The 19,065-nt window shown below is 39.5% G+C and overlaps 1 protein-coding gene across 2 annotated transcripts in view; it reads right to left on the bottom strand.

The window, feature by feature from the left end:
* Positions 1-19,065, bottom strand: part of rgs3b (regulator of G protein signaling 3b) — a 103,750-nt gene that overhangs the window by 69,904 nt on the left and 14,781 nt on the right. For both annotated transcript variants that reach the window (XM_045708483.1, XM_045708484.1), the window contains exon 2: positions 17,930-18,011. In XM_045708483.1, coding sequence (XP_045564439.1) covers positions 17,930-18,011 — 82 coding nt within the window. The remainder of the gene's footprint in view (positions 1-17,929; positions 18,012-19,065) is intronic.

Here is a 19,065-nt window from a genome sequence, read left to right on the forward strand (position 1 = left end):
CATAAAGCTGTCAACAGCAATCCCAATACCTTACCACTGCTACATCTGGCTATCAGCAGAGCCTTGTCTGAGCACCGATACGTTTTATCTTTAATTTCTCTTCGTTATTTCTCTTCATATGAAATGGATTAGAAACATTTGCAAGGAGATTTGATTTGATTCACGATGATGACTGCCAGCTTGCTAGCTAAGATTTTGAAAGTATGATGTTGACGTGACCAGTCCAATCAAAGCTACTGTAGATATAACGTGATTTGACGTCATTTTATCTGTGGCCAATGACCTTGAGCCTTCTTGGATGGGCACTTCTAATGTAACTCTATGGCAGCACCCAAGCTTGCATGGTGACGAGTTATTCACATGACTGGCCTATCTGTGTGATGTTTTTTCTCACCTGAATCTAGGATTACAGGGACTCTCCACAACTATATTCAATATGCAGGACAATATTGAGGCTATGATTAAGAAGTTTGAGCTCTTTGTCTGCATTAACAAGGACAACACACAGGTCTTTCCATCATTGTATGACTTTTTGTGTTCAAATGAACTCAAGATTCGTTATCCCTTTCATGCCCTGCCTCCAGTTCACGTACCGATATCTGAACAAGAGAGCCTCATCGAAATTGCAACAAGCGGTTCTGTGAAAATGTTATTTAATCAGAAGCCACTGCCAGATTTCTGGATTGGGTTGCGCTCAGAGTATCCTGCCTTGGCAAATTGCATTGTTAAGACACTGATGCCCTTTGCAACCACGTGCCTATGTGAGAGTGGATTCTCGGCCCTCACTAGCATGAAAACTAAATACAGGCACAGACTGTGTGTGGAAAATGATTTAAGACAGACTATCCAATACAACCCAACATTGCAGTTATGTGCATCCTTTCAATCACACCCTTCTCATTAACCTGTGGTGAGTTATTCACAATTTTCGATGAACAAATAAGGTTTTATATGTAAGATGGTTAAGAAAAGAGCAAAATGATTTATTATTATATTATTATTTGTGCCCTGGTCCTATAAGAGCTCTTTGTCACGTCCCATGAGCCGGGTTGGGACAAACTCACACTCATTCATGATGGCACTCATGATGGCAAAAAACAACATTTGAGAGTGCACTGACCCTGGTGCTAGAGGGGGTTCGCAGCTGGAGGTTGAATGTTGGAAGGGGTACGGGACGATAAAAAGTGTGCGAACCGCTGATCTAAAGGATGTATTCGAGGTCCAATAATTTGTTCCCTTTGTAAAGCACGGCAAACAAAGCAGACTCCGATGTCAAGGGGATTTTCCAAGAAGGGAGAGGCCATAGGGACGAAGAAGAAGTCCCGTATCTATTCACCAGGACAGGTTAAGATTAGGTTAAACTAGTAGGTAGCAGGTTTGCTTCAGAGAATACATTGCTATGGTTTCTGATCAGGCTCTCTGTCACGCCCTGACCTGAGAGAGAGGGTTTGTTTCTCTGTGTGGTTAGGTCAGGGTGTGGGGTGGGGTGGGCATTCTATGTGTTGTATTTCTTTGTGTTGGGCCGAGTATGGTTCCTAACCAGAGGCAGCTGTCTATCGTTGTCTCTGATTAGGAACCATACTTAGGCAGCCTGTTTTTCCTTTGGGTTTTGTGGGTAGTTCTTTTTCGTTTTGTTGTAAGTACCTGACGGAACTGTTGACGGTCGTTTTGATTTAGTGTTTTCATTAAAGTAAAATATGAGCACTTTACACGCCGCGCCTTGATCCCCTTTTTACGACCCTCATAACGCTCTCTTTCAAGCTCTCTTTCTGGAGTCGGAAATTTCTGGTTTCTGGAATACCACTCAGAATGATGCTGAGACTCAGATTTTTCACTTTAATTTGTATGCCAAACAAAAACCAATGATTGCAAAGTTAAACCTTAATTGAAACAATAACAAATCGGACACCATGCCTCTGTTTTCGTAAAAAGCTGATGCAAGTACTGACCAGCCATGATATCAACATTATAGTGTTAACCATGTTTTGAGGCTGTACAGTGTCTGTTTACACGTACATTATTTACAAACATTGGTGTAAAACAAGCTCATATTTTGGGTTCTGATGGGGTATGACATTTGAACTAAGCTCATGAGAAATTTTAAAGTGATATTCTTCAAAAATCAAATGGGTATATATCATTCCTAGGTAAGTCCACACATGGATGTACAGTCGTGGCCAAAAGTTTTGAGAATGACACAAATATTAATTTTCACAAAGTCTGCTGCCTCAGTTTATATGATGGCAATTTGCATATACTCCAGAATGTTATGAAGAGTAATCAGATGAATTGCAATTAATTGCAAAGTCCCTCTTTGCCATACAAATTAACTGAATCCCCCCAAAAACATTTCCACTGCATTTCAGCCCTGCCACAAAAGGACCAGCTGACATCATGTCAGTGATTCTCTCGTTAACACAGGTGTGAGTGTTTATAAGGACAAGGCTGGAGATCACTCTGTCATGCTGATTGAGTTCGAAAAACAGACTGGAAGCTTCAAATGGAGGGTGGTGCTTGGAATCATTGTTCTTCCTCTGTCAACCATGGTTACCTATAAGGAAACACGTGCCGTCATCATTGCTTTGCACAAAAAGGGCTTCACAGGCAAGGATATTGCTGCCAGTAAGATTGCACCTAAATCAACCATTTATCGGATCATCAAGAACTTCAAGGAGAGCGGTTCAATTGTTGTGAAGAAGGCTTCAGGGCGCCCAAGAAGGTCCAGTAAGCGCCAGGACCGTCTCCTAAAGTTGATTCAGCTGCGGGATCAGGGCAACACCAGTACAGAGCTTGCTCAGGAATGGCAGCAGGCAGGTGTGAGTGCATCTGCACGCACAGTGAGGTGAAGACTTTTGGAGGATGGCCTGGTGTTAAGAAGGGCAGCAAAGAAGCCACTTCTCTCCAGGAAAAACATCAGGGAATGACTGATATTCTGCAAAAGGTACAGGAATTGGACTGCTGAGGACTGGGGTAAAGTCATTTTCTCTGATGAATCCCCTTTCCGATTGTTTAGGGCATCCGGAAAAAAGCTTGTCCAGAGAAGACAAGGTGGGCGCTACCATCAGCCCTGTGTCATGCCTGAGACCATTCATGTGTGGGGTTGCTTCTCAGCCAAGGGAGTGGGCTCACTCACAATTTTGCCTAAGAACACAGCCATGAATAAAGAATGGTACCAACACATCATCCGAGAGCAACTTCTCCCAACCATCCAGGAACAGTTTGGTGACGAACAATGCCTTTTCCAGCATGATGGAGCACCTTGCCATAAGGCAAAAGTGATAACTAAGTGGCTCGGGGAACAAAACATTGATATTTTTGGCCCATGGCCAGGAAACTCCCCAGACCTTAATCCCATTGAGAACTTGTGGCCAATCCTCAAGAGGCGGGTGGACAAACAAAAACTCACAAATTCTGATAAACTCCAAGCATTGATTATGCAAGAATGGGCTGCCATCAGTCAGGATGTGGTCCAGAAGTTAATTGACAGCATGCCAGGGCGGATTGCAGAGGTCTTTAAAAAGAAGGGTAAACACTACAAATATTGACTCTTTGCATCAATGTCACAGGTGTCGTATGAATTGGACCAAAATGCAGTGGGAATGTGAATGCTCATTTTCTTCTTTATTAAACAAAAGAACACTGAACAAAAAGAACGACGAAAACAGACCTGTCAGGCACACAGCTAAACAAGGAACAACTACCCACAAAAACCCCATGAAAAACACCCCTACTAAATAGGACCTTCAATTAGAGGCAACGAGGAACAGCTGCCTCCAATTGAAGGTCAAACCAATAAACTAGACATAGAAATAGAAAACATAGAACACAACCCAAAAACCCCGACAACACAAAACAAACACACCCCTGCCACGTCCTGACCAAACTACAATAACAAATAACCCCTTATACTGGTCAGGACGTGACAATCAACTTCATGTAATTGTCAATAAAAGCCTTTGACACTTATGAAATGCTTGTAATTATACTTCAGTATTCCATAGTAACATCTGACAAAAATATCTAAAGACACTGAAGCAGCAAACTTTGTGGAAATTAATATTTGTGTCATTCTCAAAACTTTTGGCCACGACTGTACAGTGCAGTGGCGTGTATTCATGGATGCCAAAGGAAGCCAGGCTTCCCCAAATATTTGACCAATAAAAATGTACAATTATAAAATAATTTGTCTTTCATCTCTCTGTGTTTTCATTATTTTCTGTAAATTTGCAAGTGGCTGAATCAAACCGGAGAAATCTGATTGAGGGAACAGCGACCCTCTGTTTCAGTATGTGTAGTCCATGTATCTGTCTGGAACAAAAGAGTATGACATATTGCCGCCATAGCATTTGATTGATCGATACCAGCAAGCAAGCAATTAAATAGACCACCTTGATAAAAAAAATGATTTAAAAAAATGTGCCAATCAGTGTTGAGCTGAGCTCAACTGTGGGTTTTCCTGGAGCAGCAAAATGCCCCCCCATGGGATTTGGATTCACACCAATCAAATCACATCCTAAGCAAAATGTCATCATTGTCAGACAAACCTGTTTGATTCTGGTCTGCTTGTGTTGATGTCCTGCAGTAGCTAGCTTGCTAAATCAGCCCTTTCCTCAGCCATGGATGGAGATGTGGACTTAATTCTCCGTACAGGTCAATGATTATGACGGAAATTCTGATCTAACCATAAATTCATATATTGTGCACTGGCCTGAGACAATTGAAGTTCAATATTTTATTTAACTAGCCAAGTCAGTTAAGAACAAATTCTCATTTACAATGACAGCCTACCCTGGCCAAACCCAGACAACACTGGGCCAATTGTGCACCTATGGGACTCACAATCACAGCCAGATGTGATGCAGCCTGGATTTGAACCAGTGCGATGCAGTGTCTTAGACCACTGCGCCACACAAGAGCCCAATTTGTAGCCCATGTTAGGAAGTTAGGTTAGCAAGCATTTTAGCTAGGTAGCCTATGAAAACAAAAACTAAAAGCTCACTGAATGAGAGCCATAGACCGTTTTGCCAACATGAAAGAGAGGAGAATGGCATTGGTGTTCAACTAGTTTACAAGTTGGGTGAGTCCCCCAATTCTTTTTGTATGCAAGCACGCACACACACAGTGTGTGTGCAGACAGACATCAGTCCCATGGCCAGACACATGAATTGTTTTTGGTATCTTTAAGTTTATTTTCAGTGTATTAAACTAAGGATACAGTACCAGTCAAAAGTTTGGACACACCTACTCACACCTACTCAAGGGTTTTTCTTAATTTTTACTATTTTCTACATTGTAGAATAATAGTGAAGACATCAAAACTATGATATAACACATATGTTATCATGTAGTAACCAAAAAAGTGTTAAACAAATCAAAATATATTTTATTTTGAATGGTACTGTATATAGATTTGTTGAGTTGATGATGTTTAAATGTCTAAGTTGAAATGATGCTGGAATAGCGGAAAGCAGTGCTCCTGTTGTCTTTGTGCTGACTTGCGGTAATTCTGTGGTTCTAAATCAGTAGTTGTTTAGTAAACTGTCACACATTAACTTGCTTGACCATGCTGCAGGTCATATAACTGTTTGTTATGCACAATATTTGCTTTGTGGACTTCACCGGACAGATATTGCTCTCCAGTTTTGTGATGAAACAAACATATATGTAGTTGAATTTATTCCGCCACTGTGTGACTTGTCTTTTTGTTGTCCAGGTCTTGTTGTATATCATGGTGGCATATGAACAAATTATTTATAGAGCAAACAACGCAAATATCACAACATAGGTTGTAATATGGCTTTTTTATTAGCTTGGCATCCCCAGTGATTTTACCCACAGCGCTTCCGGTACAGTGGTTCCTCAATTAAAAGTTGTGTCAAACCACGGTAGAGCGTGTGGTATGCCGTGGTATGGAGGGTGTGCTACAGTGCTTGCCGTTAATGCTCATTTAAACCACCAGAGAACATCTTTGAGCACATCTACACCATTTTTTAAATCAGGACTTTTTTTTTTTTACAGTGGTTCTTACTGTAAAAGTTGGGTCATACTGCAGCACACCTTGCGGGCTGCCGCATAATTCTATGGCACGTGATTTAATTGTCAGCCAGTGTTGCCATTAACCTCTTGACGGTCGCCTAGGATAGGGGGCGCTACAGCGATTTTTGAAAATAATTCGTGCCCATTTTAAACGGCCTCCTACTCAAACTCAGAAGCTAGGATATGCATATAATGAATACTTGTGGATAGAAAACACCCTAAAGTTTCTAAAACTGTTTGAATGGTGTCTGTGAGTATAACAGAACTCATATGGCAGTCAAAACCCCGAGACCGATCGTAACAGGATGTGGAATTCTGAATTGCGGACTCAACTTCATCACTTTGCCTATAAATCACAACGTGAGCAATGGTTCATTGAGCACTTCCTATTGCTTCCACTACATGTCCCCAGTCTTTACAAAGTGGTTTGAGTCTCCTACTGTGAAAACTGACTGAATGAGACGCTGTGGAAAGTGGTCACATGAGGAGGGCCATCACCATTATGACGCCGGCGCCCCTGGCTACCCTCCCCTTTCGAAACGTTTAGAAAGACAATGCAATCGTCCCCCTTGAATCTTATTGGAGCTCTGGTTGAAAAAGGCCCTAAAGATTTATGTTATACAACGTTTGACATGTTTGAACGAACATAAATTTAAAAAAAAAACATTTTATTGAAAGAGGAGTCCCGCGGCCGACGGAAGTTTTGGAGCAGCCTTCAGAACGCGCTAACAAGAACAAGCTATTGGGACGTAAAGGATGAACTTTTTCGAACGAAAATACATTTGTTGTGGACCTGGGATTCCTGGAAGTGCTTTCTGATGAAGATAATGAAAGGTAAGGGATTATTGACAATAGTATACAAGAGTAGATTTGATATGCGATTGTTCCAAGATGGCGCTGACCTGTAACGGTAGCCTATTTTTCTGAGTATCGCATCCCCTTTTATCGCAAAGTGTGATTACCCAGTAAAGTTATTTTTAAATCTGGCATTACAGGTGCTTTCAAGAGATATTCATCTATAAATCTTAGAATGACAATATTACATTTTAAAAATGTTTTCGAATAGTAATTTAGTAAATTGTAGCGCTGTTTCACCGGATGCATTTGAGGGAAAATAGTTAGTCAACGTCACGCGCCGATGTAAAATGCTGTTTTTATATATAAATATGAACTTTATCGAACAAAAGAATGCATGTATTGTGTAACATGATGTCCTAGGAGTGTCATCTGAGGAAGATTGTCAAAGGTTAGTGCTGCATTTAGCTGTTTTTTTGGTTATTTGTGATGCATGTGGTTGGTCGGAAAATGGCTATGTGGCTACTTTTACAATATACTCCTCTAACATAATCTAATGTTTTGCTTTTGCTGTAAAGCCTTTTTGAATTCGGACAACGTGGTTCGATTCAGGAGATTTGTATCTATAAAACGGTATAACATAGTCCTATATTTGAAAAAAAATAATATTAAATTTTGTTATGCTAATGGCGATAGGATTTTTCGCTGGATGTCGGTCCCGCATACGGGACGGAGCCCGACCAGGGGTTAATGCTAGTTAGTGCTAGTTTTACCACCAGAGGGCATCTTTGAGAAGCATTTGACTTTTTGTAATATTGGCTGAACTTTTTTGTAAGAACATAGTTTAAGGGATTTATTTTAAATTTAGCTTAATCAATTTGATTAATATTATGGTGTTTGTATTCCAAGAAAAACAAAAAATGAAACATGACCATTTCCACACTAAATATATACTAACCAATACCCAAAAGGAGATTCAGTGAAAATAAAAATCTCATTGATTTATCAAGACCAGTCCGAATGCTTGACTCAGAGCAGCGCGAAATGGTGCTGAAATAGTTGACCACACCCGGGTAGGCTATTGCTTCAAATCCTATTATAACAATTGGATGACGGAGGGCCAGAACATAACAAGTATATCATTTTAGCACAATTAATTGGCCTACACTACAAATATAACATGTTAAACACATATGATTAGTACATAATAAATTCAGTGACAATAAGATCATTTTGATGTGATTACGCTCATAAAATCACTGTCTCTAGTCAATTATTATTTTTGTCTTTCTTTGTGCGTTGATTGGTGGGGAAAAACAGATCTACGTAGCCTACTGTAGACTACACTACTTTTTTTAACGTCAACATTTGTTCAGAACAATTTGCTTGATAGCAAGATAAAATGTCGCTCTCAAAAATTATCAAGAAGGTGGATAATGAAAATTTAAGTTTCTGAGAAAAATGTACAAAGAGATATGCATTCATCTTTCCATATTTTCCCAATGCCAAGCCAGTGTGTCTTATTTCCAATGAAAATATCGCTGTTTGCAAATAATTCAATCTCAGACGTAATTATGAATCTAAGCATAGAACTTTCAGTGGCCTTCCCGCCCCATATCGAGGCCCGATGCAGAAACATTGAATCGTTAACTGCAAGCTGCACACAGCTTTTTTTCCGGGCATATTCTGTAACTTAAACGGGTTAAATCTGCAGTTACAAGGAAGAGGGAAACATTCGCGGACATGGTGGAGAAATTTGAGGCCTTTACTAGGAAGCTTGAGTTGTTCGATCACATCCATCCATTAAACCAGACATCCACAAGATCATGTCCAAGAGGAAATGCAACTTTTCTCATTGAATAAGTTACTTAGTGGCCTATATGACTGTATTTAGTAAATACTAATATTATTGTGAGAGGGTATCCAGGAATATTTACGTCTTAAGCTGACAGTATGTTTTGTTTGTTATGCCGTTACAATAGCAGGCTATCCCGACACAGACAGCCTTTTTAAAAATAATTGTTTTATGTAGGATGCTACATTTTTGACCAGTTGCAATTCTAAGTTGGCCTAATAATAAAAAATCATTCTTCTATTAGGCTGTTAAGGCTGTTAAGCCTCAAAACTGGCTGAGGTAGGCTAAGTTATTTTACATAGGCCTAGGCTCCGAAGAAATAGACTCCAATTAAGCCCTCTTGTAGTTTGAAAAGTCAAATTAAAATGAAGATTATTGTAGAAATGAATTGCTTGACTGGTGTAGTTTTTTTCCATCTGTTGAAGAGGTCGACCGATTATGATTTTTCAACGCCGGTACCGATGCCGATTATAGGAGGACCAAAAAGCCGATACCAATTAATCGGACGATTTTTTAAAATGTTTTCTTTGTAATAATGACAATTACAACAATACTGAATGAACACTTATTTTAACTTAATATAATACATCAATAAAACAATTTAGCATCAAATAAATAATGAAACATGTTCAATTTGGTTTAAATAATGCAAAAACAAAGTGTTGGAGAAGAAAGTAAAAGTGCAATATGTGCCATGTAAAAAAGCTAACGTTTAAGTTCCTTGCTCAGAACATGAGAACATATTAAAGCTGGTGGTTCCTTTTAACATGAGTCTTCAATATTCCCAGGTAAGAAGTTTTAGGTTGTAGTTATTATAGGAATTATAGGACTATTTCTGTCTATATGATTTGTATTTCATATACCTTTGACTATTGGATGTTCTTATAGGCACTTTAGTATTGCCAGTGTAACAGTATAGCTTCCGTCCCTCTCCTCGCTCCTACCTGGGCTCAAACCAGGAACACATCGACAACAGCCACCCTCGAAGCAGCGTTACCCGTGCAGAGCAAGGGGTAACAACTACTCCAAGTCTCAGAGCGAGTGACGTTTGAAACGCTATTAGCGCGCACTCGGCTAACTTGCTAGCCATTTCATATCGGTTACACCAGCCTAATCTTGGGAGTTGATAGGCTTGAAGTCATAAACAGCGCAATGCATTGCAAAGGGCTGTTTGAATTAATGCTTACGAGCTTGCTGCTGCCTACCATCGCTCAGTCAGACTGCTCTATCAAATCATAGACATAATTATAACATAATAACACACAGAAATACGAGCCTTAGGTAATTAATATGGTCGAATCCGGAAACTATCATCTCAAAAACAAAACGTTATTCCTGTTACATTGCACAACCTTCAATGTTACGTCATAATTACGTAACATTCTGGCAAATTAGTTCGCAACGAGCCAGGCGGCCCAAACTGTTGAATATACCCTGACTGCGTGTAATGAACGCAAAATGACACAATTTCACCTGGTTAATATTGCCTGCTAACCTGGATTTCTTTTAGCTAAATATGCAGGTTTAACCTGTTAGGGCTAGGGGGCAGTATTGACACGGCTGGATAAAAAACGTACCCGATTTAATGTGGTTACTACTCCTGCCCAGTAACTAGAATATGCATATAATTATTGGCTTTGGATAGAAAACACCCTAAAGTTTCTAAAACTGTTTGAATGGTGTCTGTGAGTATAACAGAACTCATATGGCAGGCAAAAACCTGAGAAGATTTCATGCAGGAAGTGGCCTGTCTGACAAGGTGTCGTTCTTCTTGTCTCTGTTTATTGAAGAGTGAGGATCTTAGCTGTCCCGTGACACTTCCTACGGCTGCCATAGGTTCTCAGAAGGCGGCAAAACGCTGAATCGTGGCTTTGCGGGCTCTGGCTGAAACAAAGTAGCGCGTTTGGGTAGTGGCTGGTTACAGTACTGTGAGACTCAGGCTCGTGCCCGCGTCGACCGAAAGCTTTGTTTACTTTCCTCAGTTTAGCTAAATGGACATTCCCGGTCGGAATATTATCGCTTTTTTACGAGAAAAATGGCATAAAAATGGATTTTAAACAGCGGCTGACATGCTTCGAAGTACGGTAATGGAATATTTAGATTTTTTTTGTCACGAATTGCGCCATGCGCGCGACCCTGATTTACCATTTCGGATAGTGTCTGGGATGCACGAACAAAACGCCGCTATTCGGATATAACGATGGATTATTTTGGACCAAACCAACATTTGTTATCCTGTTTGGGATAGGGGGCAGTATTTTCACGTTCGGATAAAAAACGTACCCGATTTAATCTGGTTACCACTCCTACCCAGTAACTAGAATATGCATATACTTATTACATATGGATAGAAAACACCCTAGAGTTTCTAAAACTGTTTGAATGGTGTCTGTGAGTATAACAGAACTCATTTGGCAGGCAAAAATCTGAGAAGGTGTCATGCAGGAAGTGGCCTGTCTGACAAGGTTTTTTTGTTCTTGCTTCTGTTTATTGAAGAGTCCGGATCTTAGCTGTAACGTGACATTTCCCACGGCTCCAATAGGCTCTCAGAGCCCGGGAAAAACCTGAACGATGACGAGGCAGCCTCAGGCTGAAACACATTATCGCCTTTTCCAAGTGGCCCATCAGAGGACAATGGAATTAGGCGCGTGCCCGATTCGACCCAGTGATATATTTTCCTTCGGATGTTTATCTTATTGCAGGTTCTCGGTCGGAATATTATCACTTTTTTACGAGAAAAATGGCATAAAAATGGATTTTAAACAGCGGTTGACATGCTTCGAAGTACGGTAATGAAATATTTAGAAATCTTTTGTCACGAAATGCGCCGTGCGCGCGACCGTTATTTACCATTGGGATAGTGTCTGGGACGCACGAACAAAACGTCGCTGTTGGAACATAACTATGGATTATTTTGGACCAAACCTACATTTGTTATTGAAGTAGAAGTCCTGGGAGTGCATTCTGACGAAGAACAGGAAAGGTAAGACCATTTTTCTTATAGTAAATCTGATATTGGTGAGTGCTAAACCTGCTGGGTGTCTAAATAGCTAGCCCTGTGATGCTGGGCTATGTACTTAGAATATTGCAAAATGTGCTTTCACCGAAAATCTATTTTAAAATCGGACATATCGAGTGCATAGAGGAGTTCTGTATCTATAATTCTTAAAATAATTGTTATGCTTTTTGTGAACGTTTATCGTGAGTAATTTAGTAAATTGTTAGTAAATTCGGCGGAAGTTTGCGGGGGGTATGCTAGTTCTGAACGTCACATGCTAATGTAAAAAGCTGGTTTTTGATATAAATATGAACTTGATTGAACAAAAGAATGCATGTATTGTGTAACATGATGTCCTAGGTGTGTCATCTGATGAAGATTGTCAAAGGTTAGTGCTGCATTTAGCTGTTTTTTGGTTATTTGTGATGCATGTGGTTGGTCGGAAAATGGCTATGTGGCTACTTTTACGATATACTCCTCTAACATAATCTAATGTTTTGCTTTTGCTGTAAAGCCTTTTTGAAATCTGACAACGTGGTTCGATTCAGGAGAGGTGTGTCTATAAAACGTTATAATTTGAAAAAAAATTGAAAAAAAAAAGTATTACATTTTGTTATGCTAATTGGATATGATTTTTCGCTGGATGTCGGTCCCGCCGCACAGGGGTTAATCTCACCACACTGTCCGATTTCAAAAAGGCTTTACAACGAAAGCAAAAAATTAGATTATGTCAGCAGAGTACCCAGCCAGAAATAATCAGACACCCATTTTTCAAGCTGGCATATAATGTCACATAAACCCAAACCACAGCTTAATGCAGCACTAACCTTTGATGATCTTCATCAGATGACAATCTTAGGACATTATGTTATACAATACATGCATGTTTTGTTCAATCAAGTTCATATTTATATCAAAAAACAGCTTTTTACATTAGCATGTGACGTTCAGAACTAGCATACCCCCCGCAAACTTCCGGTGAATTTACTAAATTACTCACGATAAACATAGCACTCGCTATGTCCGATTTTAAAATAGCTTTTCAGTGAAAGCACATTTTGCAATATTCTAAGGTGATAGCCCGGCATCACAGGGCTAGCTATTTAGACACCCACCAAGTTTAGCCCTCACCAAAGTCAGATTTACTATAAGAAAAATGTTATTACCTTTGCTGTTCTTCGTCAGAATGCACTCCCAGGACTTCTACTTCAATAACAAATGTTGGTTTGGTTCAAAATAATCCATAGTTATGTTCAAATATCCTCTGTTTTGTTCGTGCGTTCAAGACACTATCCGAAGTGTAAAGAAGGGTGACGTGCACGACGCGTTTCGTGACAAAAAAAATCTAAATATTCCATTACCGTACTTCGAAGCATGTCAACCGCTGTTTAAAATCAATTTTTATGCCATTTTTCTCGTAAAAAAGCGATAATATTCCGAATCTGTGTTTTAGTACAAAGAGAGAGAAAATAAAAACATGGGGTCGCCTCGTGCACGCGCCTCAGTCTCATAGTACTCTGACCGACCACTATCCAAATGCGCTAATGTTTTTCAGCCAGGGGCTGCCTCGACATCATACAGCTTTTTCCCGGGTTCTGAGAGCCTATGGGAGCCGTAGGAAGTGTCACGTTACAGCAAAGATCCTAAGTTTTCAATAAAAAGAGTCAAGAAGCTCAAGGAATGGTCAGAGAGGGCACTTCCTGTACAGAATCTTCTCAGGTTTTTGCCTGCCATATGAGTTCTGTTATACTCACAGACACCATTCAAACAGTTTTAGAAACGTTAGGGTGTTTTCTATCCAAAGCCAATAATTATATGCATATTCTAGTTTCTGGACAGTAGTAATAACCAGATTAAATCGGGTACGTTTTTTATCTGGCCGTGTAAATACTGCCCCCTAGCCCTAACAGGTTATGAAAAAAATACTTATTTACAATGACGGCCAAACCCAGTTGATGGTGGGCCAATTGTGCGCCGCCCTATGGGACTCCCAATCATGGTTGGATGTGATACAGCCTGGATTTAAACCAGGGACTGTAGTGATGGCTCTTGCACTGAGATGGAGAGCCTTACACCATTGCGCCACTCAAGAGCCATGACCAATATATATTGTCCTGCTAATAGCCCATCCTAGAAACATTGTTTGCAGACTTCACAGCCTGCTACGCTTGTGAAAAACAAAATACCTCCAGCTGTCCATCACTATTGTAAATAAAAACACAGAATATCTAAAAGGGGCTTTTATATAATTATAATGCAGGGTTAATAATAATAATAATACTTTTTCCCTTCCGGTTGTTAAAGGTTCCAATTTATAGTTTTTTTTTATCAGTATATTTGAGTTTAACCACAATATTTGTTGTAATATTTGTTCTGTCTTTTCTGGTGGATTAAACTGAAATTGCAACCAACTTTCTATGGCTTGTTTAAAAAAGAACTATATTTTGGAGATGATTTAGTTGTTTTCAAATAACTGAAAATGAGCGTTTGTAATCTGAATGAAGGGAAAAATGCCATTCTTGAACATATGGTGAGACATTCTTACTAATTTGTAAATAAAGACAGTTTGTTATTTAGAATGATTTATTTCTGTTTTAGAGGGAGAAAAAACAAAAGCGCACATGCCTATTTTTTGGACAAGGACATCCCGGCCGGCCACACCCTCCCCTAACCCGGATGACGCTGGGGCAATTGTGCCTTGCCTCATGGGTCTCCTGGTCTCGGGCGGCACGGGTATCGAACCAGCAACTGTAGCAACGCAGTTTGCACTGTGGTGCAGTGTCTTAGACCACCGCGCCACTCGGGAGGCCCCATCCACAAAGTTTGCCTTAAACAAAGTATCAAAATACTACTTAAACAGAGACATTCAATGACATCAGCAAGAGATATGCTGGACCCTATATCAGAGATGTTTTTGGGACCACATCGTGTCGTTTGTCCTGCTAATGATTAAAATAATTTACCTCAACTAAATCTTCACACAAGTGTACATTATAGTGTACATTATTTTGATGTAGGAGAGGGATCATCAACTAGATTCAGCCTCGGGCCGATTTTCTCTTGAGCGCATGGTTGGGGGCCAGAACATAATAATTTGTAGACTGCCAATGGACCGCAAGAAGCCCAAACAGATATAATGATCGACTAAAACATAATAATTTACTTAACCTTGCTTATACGATAACTATTATACGTGGGAATACTTAGGAACAGATTTCTTAAATAAAAATCATTTTATCTGCTTAGGAAACTTGAGGGGCCAAATAAAATCACTCGCAGGCTGTCATTTGGTGAACCCTGATGTAGGCTATGTTTGCTAGGCTTAGGTGCCTGGCTGAGTGGAGAGAGACTCCAAATGAAGTTCTGTAGTGTTTTACACCCTCCATGAAAAAGACAAGTCTAATATATGGCTGTGCCATCAATTCGTTAATTTAGGAGACATCACTTGCGTATATTCAGTCAACACATATACACTGAGTGTACAAAACATTAGGAACACCTGTTCTTTCCATGACATACTGACCAGGTGAAAGCTATGATCCCTTATTGTTGTCACTTGTTCGTTTTTTGTTTGTTTTGTCGCATAAAACAAGTGAAAATATGATTTTTTTTTGCAATAACTTTAAAGAAATGTTAATTTCAAGTGCAATTTGTTATTTTTGAAGTTAGACCATGTGTACATAAAGTTGTACAATGTTTACAATCTTAAATTGTATGCCAAATCAATGTTTGCATTTTTTGTGAAACAGTTCCACATTTTAAAGTAGTTACAAGGCACAACATTAATTTATTTATGTCTTTAATTTAACAGCAAAGAGGCCCCTTCCAATCATTTTCTATTTTGGCTTTGTTGAAGTCCTTTTTTGTCATCCCCAGACAAGCTGAATTGTACCATCTCTGGCACACAGAGCATTCTATCTGCAGTATTAAAAACATAAAACATGCTTATGTTTATTTACATGTAAATTACAGTTCTGGAATCCCCAAATTCTGTTACATGATTTTGCAATTAGGACATTTTCAAATTGAATTGGATTTTTGTTCAATTGCTAAATTTACTTTTTTTAAACTGTATTTATTTTTTAATAAAAATATTTTATTGAATATCCTAAACATACAATATATTTGCAGTGAAGTTGCTCAACAACTACACCATACCAGTCATCCAACAGACTCCCATTCAGAGTGACACACAGAAGCATCAAGGGTCAATGACCTGCTCAAGGGCATGTTGACAGATCTCCCACCAGGCCAAAAAAACGGAATTAGCTGTAAAAACACTGCCCCTCAGTGTCATTCAAATGTACTTTTTATTGTGTTTTATTTAGACTTTATTTTAAAATGTTATCTTTGACCATCATTCTAACTCCACTCCTACTTGTCTCCAATTTCACGTCCCAACCTTCAGCTTCCCTCAGCCCATCCCACCGATCTCTGCTGGCCACCCTCTTCGGATCACAACATATATCTTTCAACTATGCTGGGATGTTTAACGTACAATTTCAATCTATCTAATCGAATAGAATCCACAGATTGCGAGTTGAAGATAAATACTTTTACTAAGAGCATTAGTAATTGACTGACCCGGTCTCTCCAGATCTCTTAACAGTACTATTTCTAGGGTCAATTTTAGATCAATGCATTTTCAGCCATTCCTGAACCTGAGACCAGAAACAGGCTACCTGAGGGCAATACCAAAATAAATGTAAGTCTATTGATTCTGTATCCTCGATGATTTTATGCCCCAAATATTCAACATTTTGTTAGTGGCAAGAATTCTATATAAAAAATTTAGCTGAAAAGCACGAAGTCTTGAATCTTGTGTTGCTTTATATGTCAACTCATGGAATCGTACCATGGAATCAGTATATCAAAAATCTCTTCCCAACTATTTTGCAATCTGTATGGCACAGTTGTCAACATCCTGGTCCTCAAATGAAACTGGTATGCTTTCCTATTTATGCTATTTTTATTCCTCTGCCAGTTTTGATCCTTTATATTGGGCAGACAGACCAGTTCCCTACCTCCTCCCGCTGCCACCTGCCTCCTCCATTTTTGGGGTAATGCTGTAAATCAACAAAAACACAGGGTTGAAACCCAAAAAAAGAGCGAGGAGTACCTCGATTAAATAACACTAATATCACACGGGAGAAGACCCGTAATCATCTGCGCTATCCACAAGGGCACGAAAGCCCAAAACACACAGCACAGGTACTCACACACACCAATGGACAGCTCTGCAATGATTGTTTGAAAAAGAGAGATACTTTGAAAAAAGTATAATTTTCAATTAATCGAAAATGAGACATGACAATCTACACAAAGGCAATTTTTAAACAATGAATGATCTTTCTTAGTAATCTACTTGAGAACCATTTAGGGTTCAAGTAAAACTTTTGAATAAGTGAAGCTTTTAGAGAGAGGTTTAGTGCTTTCATATTTAATGATCTCAACCCACCCAAGCAAGTGTAATTGCTTTTCGATCTGTCCCCAAATTAATATAGTTGGTTCAGAGTTCGTTTTGATATTTCAACCTGCGTGTCCTGATACGCGTCTGATGTGGGTGGACAAAATCAACATGCGGACATGAGCGGTCTGGTCAGCATGTTAGACCGCTGCTCTACTCGGAGGCCCAGAAGAAGAACAATTCTTACACTATTGTTCTAAATTCAAAATCACCCTCTTCTTCTTTATCCTCATTATTCAGTTCACTGTACTATATCATAATGTATCTCAATGCACCGCAGCATAACTTCAAAACTTTAAATTGAGGAACCACTGTAGGAACTAAGGATTATAGCTTTAAACAAACCATACTATGCACAAAGATGACAATTTCTACTGAATATTTTATTTAAAAACACATTTACTTGAAGAGCAGTGCAGATGCAAAGTTTGGTAACAGAATGACGACACAAACAGCACAAACTGTCATTCTGTTACCAAACTTTGCATCTGCACTGTTCTTCAAGTAAATGTGTTTTTATGAAATATTCAGTGGAAATTGTTAAAAGTTGTCCTTATGCATAGAGCAGTATGTTTTTTTTTTACTTTGCAATCATTGTTTTTGGTTTGATATACATTTTAAAGTAAAAAATCTGAGATTCAGCATCATTCTGTTAACGTGGAATTGCCCTGTCATCACGTGACCCTGGAGCAATTAGGGTTAGGTGCCTTGCTCAAACATCCTTGCCATAGTGCTGGCAAGAGAGCACAATTAGATCTGGGACCAGGCAACAACTTACCTGGATCGACAGCCTGAACACGCACAGGTGAGTCCGAGCAGATGGTGAAGCCGAAGCCATCTTTACCCCGAAGGATAGTCACCTGCCAGAGCCAAAGAGATCATATTACTTTGAATTCCCATCGCACTTGCTGCCTTCCTACCCATGTAAGAAAGTGGAGCTAGATTAGGGAGCACATTCATAAAGCGTCTCAGAGTAGAACTGCTGATGTAGAATGAGGTCCCTCCTCCATGTAATTGTATTCATCAAAATCTAAAAGGAAAAACTGACACTGAATCGTTGAATTAATCAATCACTGTCTAAGTGTACAAACATTGAGAAATAATGCCTTTTTACACTGCATTGTTCTTAGCCTGGGCTGAAATCTCTCTTAACCCAGGGCTAAGAAGGCTGTTAACCCTGGGCTAAGTGCAGTGTGATCGCAGCTATACAGTACAGTATGAGAATCAGTTTCTAATGAAAATCCCAAGGCCAGAAGTGAACATTACAAACGTGACATCTTCCATTGGCTTGGACCCCCTACAGCCACTAATAGCAGCAGTAGCAGTGCAGATTCCTTTGTAACCAGGTCAGGAAAGAATACAAAGTTGGGGTCCATGGGAGCTTTCCCAGGACAAAAGCTTTAATGCCACGGCCTCAAGCCACCAGCGATATTAAAAACACTAAAGAGCGGAGAAGCCAGAGAAACAGCGGAGCACGCTGTTGCTGGGAGATCTGACTAAGGAGACCTTTGCTGACAAACATGGGAACTGTTCCGAACATCCTTAAGGGTCGTTCCACGTCATTTCAGATTGTTGTGAAATCATTTCTGTAGTTAAAAGCAGATAAGATTAGCATTCATGCAACATTATTTTTTTGAAATATAATTTGTTCTCTAAGCTAATTGATTGCACCCAAATTGCCCATTTCATTTGATAGGATTCATATAATATTCAACAGTACCTAACATCCAATTTGGACTAAACTTTGAGGAATACAAAGAAATGGTCAAAAGCCACCCATGGACCCCCCATACCCCACGCCAATCCCAGCCCAACAACGAATCTACAGTATCAGCTGTGGCTCTGAGTATTGTTTCTTCATCCTATGTAATGCATTCTCAGTGAATGTGGTGATCAGAAAAATGTGTTATTGAA

Source organism: Salmo salar, chromosome ssa26 (genome assembly GCF_905237065.1).
Source record: "Salmo salar chromosome ssa26, Ssal_v3.1, whole genome shotgun sequence".
NCBI classification, from domain to species: Eukaryota; Metazoa; Chordata; class Actinopteri; order Salmoniformes; family Salmonidae; genus Salmo; species Salmo salar.